Below are 15,040 nucleotides of genomic sequence, written 5' to 3'. Positions count from 1 at the left end.
TTTATAATTAAAAATGATTAATTTTTCAAAAACATTTATAATTGCAACTCTTATAATATATAATTTAAAACTTAATAAAATATATGAATATACACAAAATTATGTTATCAAGAAAAAGAACAGAAATGTTTGTGTTTTTGTATTTGATTATTTTTATTTTATACTGACATTTTTTTTTTTTTTAATAGTAATATTTACGTATAAACGAAAAGTTTCAAAATGCTTTTAACTTGATAGATTTTTTAAAAATCAACTGAGAAAAGCTAAGTTATTTCAACTGTAAATTAAACTAGTTAAGTTCATAAGTTGATTAGAAAATAAACTAACTAGTTAAGTTAAAAAGTTAAAAAAAAATTAACTTTTTAACTTAACTTTAACTTTTTAACTAGTTAATGCCCACCTTTGACTTTTAAATCCGAGCCTTACTAATTACCTACCTAATAATAGTATGTCATGTAGAAAAATATTAACTTAATTTAATTAAAAACAAGTAAATTCATTTTTTTTTAAATTAATATTAGCTGCATTAATAACTAGTGAAACCTTCAAATTAATTAAAAATAATTTTGTTAAAATTGCACTCTTCTGTTCCTCTTGTTATCGCTCACTAAAATACAAGACATCATACAGGCTAAATCAAATTGGTAAATTTTATGTCGTGTAATTCATAGTACCATGATATTATGAGTGTAATGTTTTTTCAGCCATCCCGTATGGTAAACTCCCGTTGTTGGAAATCGACGGTAAAGTATTGAATCAATCTACGGCCATCTGTCGTTATTTAGCTAAAAAGGCTAATTTAGCTGGTAGCGATGATTGGGAATCTTTATTGATAGATATCGCTGTTGATAATTTTCAAGATTTTCGTCTAAGTAATTACGAGTCTATGTACCTACACTGAATGAACTATTTAATGTGTTAACTGTTAAACATTATTTTTAAAGGTATAATATCGTATTGGTATGAACAAAATGAAGAATCTAAAGCTGCAAAATATGCAACGTTGGTCAATGAAACTATTCCATATAATATGGAACGATTTGAAAACATTGTTATTGAAAATAATGGATACTTTGTAAACGGAAAGGTAAATAATGTATAAAACCTGAATAATTAAATTATTTATTTGTACCTAATCTAAATTATTTTATAGATTACCTACATAATTTTGCATTAATTTTGTAACACCATGTAATCGATATATCGATAAAGAGAATGAATAGATTTTAAAAACTTAAAATTACGTTAACTATTTTAAGCCAGTTATTTCGACAGGTACCATGCTTTTATTATTGAAATATATTTAGGTAGATATAATAGGTGTATATTTTAAAACTGGTACAATGCAACTGAAAATACTGCCAAGTTTATTAATATTAATATTTTATTTTATTTATCTGAAAATTATATAATCCAAATTTTTTTATAATAATAATATCAAAATTCAAGATTAACCATTTATCAGTTTTCTATTTATTTGTTTGCATATTGTCGTTCAGCTAGACAGAATTAAAAAAATTACCTAGACTTACAGTGTATATTTTTTTTTTTTTTATTAATACTATTTTATTTCATATTTGGGAGTCATGATTTGACATTTTGTGTTTATTTATACATATTTAAGTATTAGACAATTGCAATTTACCTATATGGCTATATAGTTGTATTTATTATATTTAATTACTATATAATAAATTATGTACCTATAGCCTATAGTCAAAGCACCTTTATTATGAACAAATAATTCCAATACATATAAAACATAATTTCTTTGACAAGTACCTATTTAATAATTTAATTTTTAATATAAATTTAACTATAGATTTAAGCAATGTTCATATATATGATTTTATCATATGGAAATATTTATTATAATTATGTCAATGTTATATTATATCATTATAATTTATAATGCACTAATATACTTTTATACATTTATAACCAGTAGCATAATTTTTGTGGATTATGTAGATAGCCAGGTAAGTAGATGTTTTTATGCGTTAGTGTATGATATATCCTTGAAGGTACATAAAAAGTTTAAATTAGTAAGTAATTCAAATAACAATACAATACATAGTATGTTTCAGGGGCGCCATTTCAGTTTTTTTTTAAGGTGTGCAAACAATTAAAGAGGTCAATTTTTTCCCACCTCCAGGCCAATCGTTAAAAAAACATTTCTAGTGTTTTCAGTTTTTCATTACAGATTCATTACAGTATCAAAAACATACTTAATAAAAACATATTTTTATAGTTAACACATTACATTTTACCGTTCATACATTATGTGTATATACTGTATAGTGTATAGTAAAGATATTTTTAGATAGAATAGATGCATATTATTATTATTATGTCTTTTGTCTATCAGTAACCAGGGGCGGACTGGCCCAGGGTGCTATACACCAAGTAGCACCCCGGGCCCCCGTTTGTATTTATGATCTGGGCCCCCGATTACCACAGTCGGTATACGGTATAATACTGGTATAATACGGTATTATACAAAATAAAAATAACATAACATATTTCAACATTTCTACAAATAAACAACATGTTATTCTTAATTTTTTTTTTATATTTACTTAATTTATATATATGGAGTATTGCCTTATATGGCTGTGAAACCTGGACAATCAGTGCAACAGAGAAAAGAAAACTAGAGGCCTTCGAAATGTGGTGTTATCGTAAAATGTTAAGAATTAAATGGATTGATAGAATAACGAATGAAGCAGTACTGATTAGAATAAAAGAAAAGAAAATACTATGGCATACCGTAAAAGTTAGAAGAGCTAAAATGATAGGGCATCTACTACGCCATGAGAGTCTAACAAAAACCGTCATAGAAGGCGACGTTGAAGGCCATATAGGAAGAGGAAGACCAAGGATGGGGTATATGAAGAAATTAATGAGTGACATGGGGAAGAATAGTTATAAAAAGCTAAAGGAATTGAGTAATGATAGGGAAGCATGGAGAACTGCAGCAAACCAATCTAAGGATTGAAGACTAAAAAAAAAAAAAATTTACTTATAAAACTAAGGGCTCTTTCCTAATTTAGGTACGTTTGAAAAAAATTACGGGCCCCTAATTAATTTTGCACCGAGGGCCAAAAATAGCCAGTCCGCCCCTGTCAGTAGCCACTTACCATTTACACATATTTGTGTGTGCCAGTGGATAAAGTGATACCGATATCAATTAATCAATTATCAAATTAAAGAACACAATATTATAATATTATTTATGATTATCAGTGAATAGCTGCGGTGTATGCACAATTAAAGATTGGCAAACTGAAGGCCATCTGGCCATAGTATTAATTAGGCCTAGGCCAATTGTGGACAACAAAATTACAGGGTGTGTGATTGCACACCCTGCCACCCCCAAATGGCGCCCCTGGTATGTTTTAAATAAAGGTGGTTTAAAATTAATTATATTGTACTTATCACGATGTATCTTCTTTTTTCCAGTTATCTTGGGCCGATTTATTCTTTGTTGGAATTTTGGACTACTTAAAATTCAGATCAGAAATTGATTTATTGAAAGATCGTCCTAACTTACAAGCTCTCCGAGAAAAGGTATTGGCAGTACCCAAAATTAAGTCATGGATTGAAAAACGACCATCAACTGTTGACATTGCATAATTTCGTCATCTTTGTTGAACATAATTAATTAAATCATATCATACCCAATATAAAATTAGATTAAGTATTATATATATTTGAACACAATATTTATTAACATTTTATGTAGAAAAATAAACGATATTTACATTCAGTGGCTACAATGTTACTTTTCTTCAAACTAAGGTGTTGTTGATATACCTGTTGATGGCTGTTTTAATACAAATTTTACTTTTAGTAAATTTTGTGGTGAAAGGATTTCCGAGCAAACTTCAAATCTAAGATAGATAGTTTACGGCACCGTCGAGTAATAATTTTGCTAAAAAAATATGTGCAAAAAATGTTTGTTTGAACTAGGAAAAGGATTGAAAACAGTTTTTAAAACGACGTTTATGTTACTTTTGTTTGTGTTTCTTAACTGAAAAATAATTTGCACATTTACGTGATTTTGACGAATTCCGTCAAGATCCTAACCTCAGCCAATCATAAAAATTAAGTGTGTATTTAAGCTCAACTTTTTTAGATTTTGAGTGGAGCGATGAATGTATTGGTTTTACAATGATGTGTGTTTTTTTATTTTATTTTCCTTTTACTTTTGTGTCTGTCATCACCTTTCAGGACAGTAAAAATGCTTGGATTTTCTTCAACAGTATCTTTTTTATAGGAAAGTGAATGTAGTTGGTACTTTGGGGAGTCAAAAGTAAAAATTTCTCAGTAGTTTTCAAAAGCTACGTGAAAAACAAAAGAAAAATTAAAGAAACACGGGAATTTTTACGCAAAACCTGTTTTCAAGAAAATTGGTTTTGGTTTTTGGTGCAACTCTAAAACAAATGACCGTAGGTCCATGAAATTTTGACTGAATGTTTTTATTAGCATTTTTTATACAACATAACATTTTCCATATATTGTTTCAAAGGCAGTTGAAAAGAATTAAAAATCCATAGTCATATTTTTTTTATAATCATCTAAAGTTTAAATATTGACAAAATATGTAAAAAAGACGAAAATTTGCAAATTATTTTGAGTTAGAAATTCATGAAAAATTTTATTTTTAAATTTAAGATGTGAAAATGTAATACAAGATTTCTCATAAGTTTGTCTACCTTTTTAAAAAAAAAAAATGTCTACAAGAAAGTCAAATTAAATTTTTATTTGCGTTTGAAATTCATATTTTTAAATTTGATATTCACTCGATTTCTCGTGTAACGATCTTCTTATTTTATTGTAATTAAAAAACCGGCCAAGTGCGAGTCGGACTCGCGCACGAAGGGTTTCGTACCATCATCAGCTATAAACATGTTGGCAATATTGCTTATATTATATATTCTAGGATTTTTAGTATTTGTTGTTTTAGCAGCAACAGAAATACATAATCTGTGAAAATTTCTACTTTCTAACTTTCATGGTTCATGAGATACAGCCTGGTGACAGACGGACGGACGGATGGACAGCGAAGCCTTAGTAATAGGGTCCCGTTTTACCGTACGGAACCCTAAAAACGAATGAATTAACGAAAAATGAAAATAATTTGACTCTTTTTGAGCATTGTCAGTTTTTAATTTTTTTAGATTTTTTTTCTATAAATATCAATAAAATTTTATTTGTTGGGTAAAAAAGCGTGAAAATTTAATGCAAGACTCCTGATATATATTGTTACAATAGCAGTTGAAAAACATTGAAAATACATAGGCACAATTTTTTTTATAAGCATTTAAAGTTCGAATTTTGACAAAATATATCAAATTTAAAATTTAATAATTATTTTTTGTTACAAATGTATAAAATGTTTAATTGTTATAGCTATAAGGATTAAAAATTTTAAACAAGGTCCCACGTAAATAGGTTATATATAAATTACTTTATTCACAATAATATCATCAAATATACTTTTAGTAATATCATAGGCTGACTGACCATTTTCGCTCAGAATCGTTTTTCTAATACAATGATATTATATCATTGAATTCAAATTTAACACCATCCATTACAGTGACCCACTTTTAACCTACTTATTGTTATATTTATCCAGTAATGAAATTATTTTTTTATACAGTAAAAAGTTATTCATTATTTTTTGTATTAAATAGTATGTATGATTTTATTTATTATAACAGAATAATGATTGATGAACATGATCGTGGTCATGTGTGAGCTATGAAGAATATTAACCAACAACTTTTTTGATACGTACCAAACCTCTTTAAAATATTATACTGAATGTTTTGGCCTCGAGAAAGTATAAGTGCAAAATATTGTCATGCACCATGCACATAATTGCACACTTCATTGTAAAATTAATAAATTCATCGCCCGCCTAAGAATTTAAAATAATAATAATAAAAACTATTGTTTTTCGTTGTTGTTGAAAGATCACCAGTATACCCACATTGTGTTTACGTAAAATTATGTACCCATCCATCGATTCACAAGAGGTCTGACAATCAAATCCACACACGCTGTCGATTATGTTGATGATGATGATTCCTGTTGTGTACACAGTAATAAGTTAAAGCATTCAGAACTATATTATAAACTAATATATTAATACATATTTAAACAAATAAACAAATAAAAATTGTAATTAAAAAAAAAACACACTTCTACAGTGGAACCTTGATAACTAGAACCTCTATAAGTCGAATTTTCGATTATTCGCCTCGGCCTTACAATATATGATATGCGTGATACATTTTCTCGATAATTCGAATTTCGCAAACTTGAATTTCTTTATAAATCCAAATATTTTTAGTCGAATTTTGGCTTATAACATGAATTTATATAATAATATATTATGTACATATTAATATATAACACGTACATACCTTGATAACTCGAAGGTCAAATAACCAAGTGTTTTATTATAAATAACGATAATCGTAATCGAAAACTGATAAATATTATCAATCTAATCTTTACCTAATGCTTAAAAGTTACAGTTATAAATTCAACGATATAATACGATATAATGTCTATGTCTCCGATAAGTTACGTTTATCTACTACATTTACTGTACATTTATTATTGGTAAAATGATACGTCGATTGAACTACGAAATGTATACGTCGATATTTAATATAATGTTGCGACAGCAAATGTTCAGTTTATCTTGTGATTTTATGAAGTTAAGATGGAAAAACGTTGTTTAAAGTATCTACCTAACTGTCGGTGATAAAATAAAAATTATTGACAAAGTCAAAAAAGGAATGAAACGCATCAAAGATATCGCGAGTGAATTCGGTATACCTGCTTGTCCCTTATCGACTATATTGAAGGATAGAGACAGGAATTGCCTAAAACTACTCTTGCCCAGGCATTAGATAGTTTGCCGGTTGTCCGTAAGTACATTCAAGAACAACCAGAAATTGAAGACGAGATTTTTTCCTTGCTAAACGTTATTCAAAACAGATTTACTTTTCCATCGAACAGAATACTGTTGAAGAAAATCGAAGCAGTTTTACTGCCCCAAAACGTGACGACAGACACAAAAATAAATTAAATAAATAAATAAAAAAAAAGATACATTATTATAAAATCAATACATTCATCGTTCCACTCAGAATCTAAAATAAATGTGACGATTTTTATTGTATATAACATCCAATATTAATAATTATAGTCTATAATATTGTTTATTATTCGATAAAATATCATTATTATACCTGTCGTCATTATTGATTCCAATACAAACTTACTATATTGTACACTAATCAGAAATTTTATGAGAACAATAAAATAAAATACCGATCTTATAATTAGGTAGGTAATATATTATTATTATAATTTATAAACAAGTTTAAAAACGTACATTTTATTATGAAAATCTCCGTACAGTTTGTAGTACCAGTATACATTTTTATTTAACTGGGTAAGGAATAAATAAATAATATTGTCATCTGATATAATATCATAAGTCACTTGGGTAAAATCGATTTTATCAGGGCCATGTGGAAACTAGCAGTAGTCCCAAAATTAGTTATCATTTGAATCATCACAATTTCATGGAGAATGCAGGTCTTTTGGCGATCCATGATTTAATTTGAGGTATATCAAATATTTTGTTTTTATGTGCTTGTAAATTTGGACGACCCTCTAGTAGATCCACTTTTGCCAAAAAGCTCAAAAAATCTATAATAGCTACAAAGTGTATATCAGCCAAGGATAACTAAAATAAATAAAATAATTAAATTAATAAAATATTATAAATATTATAATTTGAAAAAAAAAACAATTTTGAATAACGAGATAAATTTATACTAAAACTAAATCGAAGTCTGTATAATATCTTATAAATATAATATTATTACGTGCAATGAGTGTTTTTACTAACGGCTAATCTCAGAAACTATTGGATCAATTTCAATAAAAGTTATATCAATAGATTCCTTGAGGACTAGATTGGAGGATGTTTATAGCTACTATTTTTCAGCTTATTTAGGGAAGTTTAGAAAGTAGTTTGAACCATGTAAAAAAAGATGGAAAAATACGCCAAGTGCTTGATCTAATCTTTCATAGGTGAATTATCTGGTCAAATTAGTTCATGATGTATGGTACTCCGATGCCGATTTGGTCGAGAACATAGGTATACTGCTATAATCGTGATAAACCAATTATAGGGTCATGTTTATTATGTTTGTTTATTTTTTTCGGGGTGAAGTCAGGTCATACTACTATAATTATGGTATAAACCTCAATATTAATACCTTAAATAAATAACAAACACTAGTTATTAATAAAAACAACTTAAGATATAATGATGTTGCATACAACAATTATAAATTAATTTTTTAAACATGTTTTAAGAAAAATAGAACATTATAATACATACATAGAGTAATAATTATTATGTAGTGTGTATTAAATCATTTTTAATATAATAATATTTCATTCGATTCAATAATTGTTAATATTTTACTAACATAAAAATGTTTTTGGGATAAATACACGTTTTTTTGTTTCTGACCTATTTTTCGTAAAGTTTTCATTCTTATGGTAATCTATTATCAAACATATTCAATTTGTAAATCATGGATTTTCATTGCAAAGGAAAAATATCGAGTAACGTGCTATGGTTTTTTGAGTGTGTCTATTAATTATCGTTTTTATAGGTATTATTGTATTAATAATTGTATTAGACTCAGTTAATTTCAGCCTAAAATCAATAATTCAATTTATCTTATGAGTTAAGATATTGTTTTAAATATCCAGATAATTAAAATAGCATTACCTTTCCATTTACAAAGTATCCATCATTTTCTACCACTGTATTTTCAAATTTGTTCATATACAACGGTATAGTTTCGTTTATTAAAGTTACATATTTTTCAGCTTTAGATTCTTCATTTGAATCAAACACTTGCAATGCAATAGCTTTGAAAATAATAAACAAACATACAATTTACATATTGTTATATATTCTTAAAAATCAATACAATCATTTTTATATTTTACCTTGTCTTAAGTCATTAACATTATCAACAGCGATATCGATCAGTAAAGATTCCCATTCATCACTACCTGCTAAGCCAGCTTTTTTCGATAAATAACGACTGATGGCTGCTGATTGATTCAATACTTTACCATCGATTTCTAAAATTGGGACTTTACCAAATGGCATTGCTAAAACAAATAATAAATTCAGTTCAAATTAGACATTAGGTATATTTGTTAGGTAAATATATAAATCAGGTTGGTATACTGCATAGGCTTACTATATACTAAGTATTAACAATTAACATAGTAGTACTTATAGAACATAGATAAATAATATTTATTTAAAAATATATCAATCACTATGGAGTGAATAATACCAATGTGTATCAACATTTTAGAAAATAGTAAATTGCATTTGATCACAACAATAGTTACTAAATACTTATTGTGATTTAGAAAAACAAAGATTTGATTACGCAACGTAAAATTTTTAATTTATGATAATTTTGAATTATATTATATAAATACTATGGGAGAATAAGTTTTTATCACTCATACGTTGATTACAATGTTTCAACGTAATAGTTACATAATTTAATTTTTTTTTTTTTGAACTATTTTAATTGTTTTTTTTAGAATATTAAACTTATTTTAACAATGTTTGATGGACAATAAAGATAAACTAAACTATTTTAAAATAAACTGAATTGAATTATTTGATTAAAATTTAATTCGGAATTTCTTTGATTAATTTATGAAAGTATGGTTTTAAATACTTAAAATCATTTTTTTCCAATATTAATCGCAACCCAATAATTATTAACTAACTATAGTCTTATTATAATAATGTAAAATGTAAATCAATAAAATGTAAATTGTATTTATTTAAAATTGTTTAATTACTTACTGGGTTTGATTGATGGCCATTGTTCACGTTCGAACCGAACATCTTCAAAATCGATTTCTAAATAGGACAAGAGAAACCTGATAGGTTCTGCCAGTGCAGGAAAATTGAAGTACGTGAGTTTGTACACGGCCATTTTTCTGCGGAAATTCGTCTATTAATTTCAAAATATGTCTTACTTATTTTGTCAGTCGAATTAATTGAACGTTTATTTTTAATAGAATACGTTCGAATAACAATATATGTGTTTGATACTCATTGGTACCTAATACTCAATGATCATACTTATAATATTTAGTTTTCAAAAAAATAAAGTGAATACGATAAATTGAAAAATACTTACAACAAAAAACCTTTGAATAATATGGTCAACGAATGAATATCGAAGACAACCGTATACAATACTGTGTCACTGGACTGTAATTATTAAAATATGTCTGTTCCAACGTCCAACTGTTCATTTATATGTTGCAAGTGGATGAGCGATAAAACAGATTATCCTACCTGCTACAAATCATAAAACCTACTCGTCACTTATCATGGCTGTTGCCTCAATTGTCTGTAATTTATTTATTTATACAGGCTGATTAGACAACTATCATATTTCGAGGCCGTTCGCGAACGGCCGCCGAAAGCGTCATAGCTGATGGTTAGGAGAGCAAAATCGGAACATTTTTTTTCCTTACCACGTAATGGCTATTATTAATATAATTACAACTACTACTTGATTATACTTTCCGTCCACGATGAGATCATCAATCTCGAGTGGTCGATGATGACATTCGATATCAGTGTTATCAAAATGTTGTTTATTCTAGACGGTCGTAAATAATATTATTGTACTTACTTGTATCATATTATAATATTATATAGTTATACAACACGATAGCACACTAATAAACCAATTGCATTTGATACTTATAATTAACGGGTTGTATTGTATTAATAGAAAATAGGTTACATCCATTGGAGATAAGTTAATCAATAAAAAATCCGAATTGTTATTTTGTAAAAAAAAAAAATAGTTTATTATTATATTATTGTTTATACCTACCTTACTATTTTTTAAGCTCTTAATACATTTTCTAATTAATCTTAATAATATTCTTATGTTTTATTATTTTTATATCAAAATACAAATCTTTGAATATTATTACAGGTTTAAGGTTATTGAGCGTTTTAAAAGTTTTTTTTTCCAAAAATAAATATTATGATTTATCTGTAAAATTTAAAACAATAAGTAAATAAGTAAACTATTTGCTCTGGGATTTCAAAAACTTAATGAAACACAATGAAATTGCTGTACAGTAAACTACTTCAGTTTGGTCGTGTGATTTTATGAAATGTAAATATTATTTGTATGAATACCTAATTATTGTTGATTAGCTTTATTTTATGTTTTACGATTTAAACATTTTAGTTTAGGTAGTTAGTTGAACTTAAAACAATTCATAAATAGAGTTTACTAGTTACTACCTTCACGTAGGTAATATAGGTATACTAAAATATTTTAAGCTATATATACATAGGGGTGTGTTATTCTGTCATATCCCCAAACCCCAATCATGACAAAATCATTTGATTACCACTGATATAAATTATATTAAATTGACGTGTACCTACCTATAGGCTATATTCCTTGTATACCCGGTGTCAATTCAAGTTTCTACACTCATATTTTGAAAAAACTTATATTTTTTTGAAAATATTTTTTCAATATAATTTAATGTCATTTTAAAGCAATATTTCTGAAAAAAGTTCTATTTTTTATCGTAATAGTTTTTTTAAGTTTTTTAAATTTTTGAATTTTTCGAATATTATTTGAAGTATTTCAATCTATTAAAATCAAATTTCAGACAAGTAGTTAATTAGTTATTACTTATTAGTGTCTAAAGTTTATATTAACGGAGCATCATTTTGAGGGGTTCCTCGATTATACACACAGAGTTTCACTTGAATGTTGTAAAACGTATAAGAAGGAATATAACAGTGGCAATCGAGAAGTGATTTGCTGAAAAAAATTAGGTTCTATTAAATATTATAGCGTAGTATAATGTATTGATAGGCCATACTAAGGGCAAAATCATTTTTATTATTATTGAGCAAAAAGTGCTAAAATTCGTATTTAGGTGCCTTATTACAGTGGTCTTCAACCTTTTTGGACTCGCCACCCACTATTTTATGCCTAGGTACATTTTTAGCGACCCACGTAAGCTTTGTAGAAAAACAAAAAAAAAGCTAAAATCGCTTAATGTTTTGTATAGTAGTACTACCTATTATAACTGAGTAAATAAAAATTATATTTTAGTTGGTAGAATATTTAATTATTATTAATTGAATATGTATAGTATGTATAATATGTAACTCATCACATGAAAAAATATAATAAAATAAAAATATGACAAAAAAATTTAATGCGATTTTTGTTCTCGAGTGTTTTGACACAATAAATTCCGCCTGCTACGTAGTATCATACCAATATAATATGAAAAATATACTGTGATCTGATATCCATTATATTATAGAATATAGATGTAAACTGTATTTTTATTTATTTCATCTATTAAACTTTTTTTTATTTTAAAAAGAAGACGTATTGCAACCTAATTTTAAAGCTTACGTGACCTAAAACCGGTTGAAGATATTATATATTGTATAGCCAGGAGAGTTTTTCGAATTCAGACCCTCCCCTCCACGAATTTTTTTCTTAAAATAACCTTGAATGATTTAAAATGATTTTTAATGCCTATTAAATTTGAAATTTGTACATGCGATTACAAGATACAAGTAAATAAAAATGTATATTTATATTGTATTAGATAAGCGATACTTAGCCATAATGTACGTTTGTAATAACAAATGAATAGTTAACATTATACGGTATCGAATATTAATTATTTCGGTAATCGATGGTCAGTAGAGCAATGTGTTGAATTTCGTTTAGCGCTATCGTCAGTAATCACGATTCACGGTGCGCCTTCAATCATACACGACATTTACTTTTTTCATACCTACTTGCTTTGTCGCATTAAAATTTGTCCATTTTTTATTTAAATACCTACGCACGTGGAACGTTATTTTCTCAATATGAATAAATCATAACAATCTAATTAATCATCTCGGGTTTCTAGTTTTCTACTAAGCCAAAATCAAAAACACAACAAATTGACAGCTTAGACATTTTAGGTTGTAATAAGCGTGTAGAAGTCGAATGTCAGTGCAATTAGTTAGTAACGGTAAACTCTATTAGTGTGCTTGATATTGGATAACTTGTACATATTATTATTAGTGATTTGAGTATCAAAGAACAATTATTAAACAATCTTTGATGTTTTGGATTATAAATAGGATAGTACCTTAGGCACTTGTAAAAGATTATCTATGTACTAAATATGTTATTGCAAGACATTTACTTTTTATAATATTAATTACCTATATATATATTACTAGGTATTATATCGGATGGTATAATAAGTATTTTGTTGTCACAGCTGACAGGTATGTATCATTATTTTGAATGTTATACATCATTTTGAATATTTTTAATATGACACAGGGTACAGAATATATATTTCTATTTTTGTGAATATCATAATCAGTATTGTCATGATGATACTCATTTATGTAGCCAAGTGGTGTAATAATGTAATAATATCATTAAAATATGTTCATTGGTATCGACCGTGATATAAATTTCGTCACCATGATACACACTCGTATAACGGTCGTGTATTCTTGAGTGTGTAACGAATAAATTTTTTATCGTCACGTAGGTTCGAGTCTTAAAAAATCGCTGTATTTATAGGATAGGCTTTACACATCATTTAGAAAAGTACTAGAAGTTATTTAATTACCACTCAAAGTACCAACTAAATGACATTTGATAACAGAAATCACTTTCAATGTTGAAGATTAGAACAATAGTATTCTGCTCCAAAACGTTTTCGTAGGCACCAAACAAAAAAACACACCCACTCATCATTGTAAGACACATAACCAATATAATCCCAGATCGGCTCAAAATGTAAAACAACAGTAGTTAATAATCAAGTTAATGACATTTTTCTTTTTCTTTTAAAAATAACTCAACTCAAATTGTACCTGATACAGTGATACAATTTTAGCTGAATGATATTTCTTAATTTTTAATCACGATACAACATATTATTATAAATATAATAAATAAATACAGATAAACACTTATAAAACATATAACAACTCAAGTAATTTACGGACTCGAACATTATGACATTTACTGATTTGAAATATGAATAATTCAGATTATACTTGTAGAAATACGTACAACAAATACATAAATGTATACAATATTATAATATGACACGCTTTTTATTGTATATATCTAAGACCTAAGTATATAGCACATAGTATTATAACTTAGCAGTGGCGTGTAGGGAGGAGGTGTACAGGAGGAGGTTAGGGGTTATATCGCCCCATTATCTTTTTTCCAGACGTACAGACAACAACTTATTAGTTATTACAGCTATTTTAGAGTCATTACTTTTTATTAATTATTTTTTTTTTTAGTTGTGTCTGAGTACACGATAAGTAGTTGAAATAATGCTTCAGTATCTTGTTCGATGGGAAAGAATCTATTGGTGCGCAGGGAGGTCAAAATTTAAAATTTTTTTATAATCATTTAAAGTTCAAATGATGACAACATATATTAAATTTAAAAGTTAAAAATGTATTAAGTGTTCAACTTTTATAGTTAATGATTTAAAATGTATAATAAGGTTCCACGTAAGTTGTTTATTCTGTAACCATAAAATATAAAAAATGTATAATAACAGTTATTTTTAGATTCTGAGTGGAACGATGAATGTATTGATTTTACAATGATGTGTGTTTTTTTATTTTTTTTTTTTATTTTTAGATTCTGAGTGGAACGATGAATGTATTGATTTTACAATGATGTGTGTTTTTTTATTTTTTTATTTTTTTTTTTATTTTTTTTGTGTCTGTGTGCACGATAAGTAGTCGAAACAATGCTACGATTTTCAACTTCAGTATCTTGTTCGATCAGAAAGTGAATATCGTTGGTGCATTGGGGAGGTCAAAATTTAAATTTCC

At 27.1% G+C, this 15,040-nt stretch overlaps 2 protein-coding genes across 3 annotated transcripts in view; one reads left to right on the top strand and one right to left on the bottom strand.

Moving 5' to 3' along the window:
- LOC100161459 (glutathione S-transferase-like) overlaps positions 1 to 3,779 on the top strand; it is a 5,231-nt gene extending 1,452 nt beyond the window's left edge. The window contains exons 3-5 of the mRNA NM_001162641.2: positions 705 to 872; positions 945 to 1,087; positions 3,463 to 3,779. Coding sequence (NP_001156113.1) covers positions 705 to 872; positions 945 to 1,087; positions 3,463 to 3,636 — 485 coding nt within the window. The 3' untranslated portion in view covers positions 3,637 to 3,779. The remainder of the gene's footprint in view (positions 1 to 704; positions 873 to 944; positions 1,088 to 3,462) is intronic.
- A 3,353-nt stretch (positions 3,780 to 7,132) lies between these two features.
- Positions 7,133 to 10,486, bottom strand: LOC100570856 (glutathione S-transferase). 2 transcript variants are annotated; one of them, NM_001326672.1, is given in 5 exon segments: positions 7,133 to 7,777; positions 8,840 to 8,982; positions 9,064 to 9,231; positions 9,953 to 10,089; positions 10,293 to 10,383. In NM_001326672.1, coding segments are annotated over 4 exon segments (618 nt in total). In that variant the 5' UTR covers positions 10,086 to 10,089; positions 10,293 to 10,383; the 3' UTR covers positions 7,133 to 7,603.
- Between the last annotated feature and the right edge of the window lie 4,554 nt (positions 10,487 to 15,040).

The sequence above is a fragment of the Acyrthosiphon pisum genome, chromosome A2 (genome assembly GCF_005508785.2).
Source record: "Acyrthosiphon pisum isolate AL4f chromosome A2, pea_aphid_22Mar2018_4r6ur, whole genome shotgun sequence".
Classification (NCBI taxonomy): Eukaryota; Metazoa; Arthropoda; class Insecta; order Hemiptera; family Aphididae; genus Acyrthosiphon; species Acyrthosiphon pisum.
The sequence above is the reverse complement of the archived record's forward strand: the minus strand, read 5'-3'. Positions and strand labels throughout refer to the sequence as shown.

Bases quoted from the DNA above. Each gene is read 5' to 3' on its own strand.
- LOC100570856 (XM_008186607.3), bottom strand. From the start codon at position 10,085: ATGGCCGTGTACAAACTCACGTACTTCAATTTTCCTGCACTGGCAGAA. The intron at 8,983-9,063 runs GTAAAATATAAA...TTATTTTCAAAG, and splicing joins TGTTAATGACTTAAGACAAG to CTATTGCATTGCAAGTGTTT. The intron at 7,778-8,839 runs GTAATGCTATTT...TATTTATTTTAG, and splicing joins GATACTTTGTAAATGGAAAG to TTATCCTTGGCTGATATACA.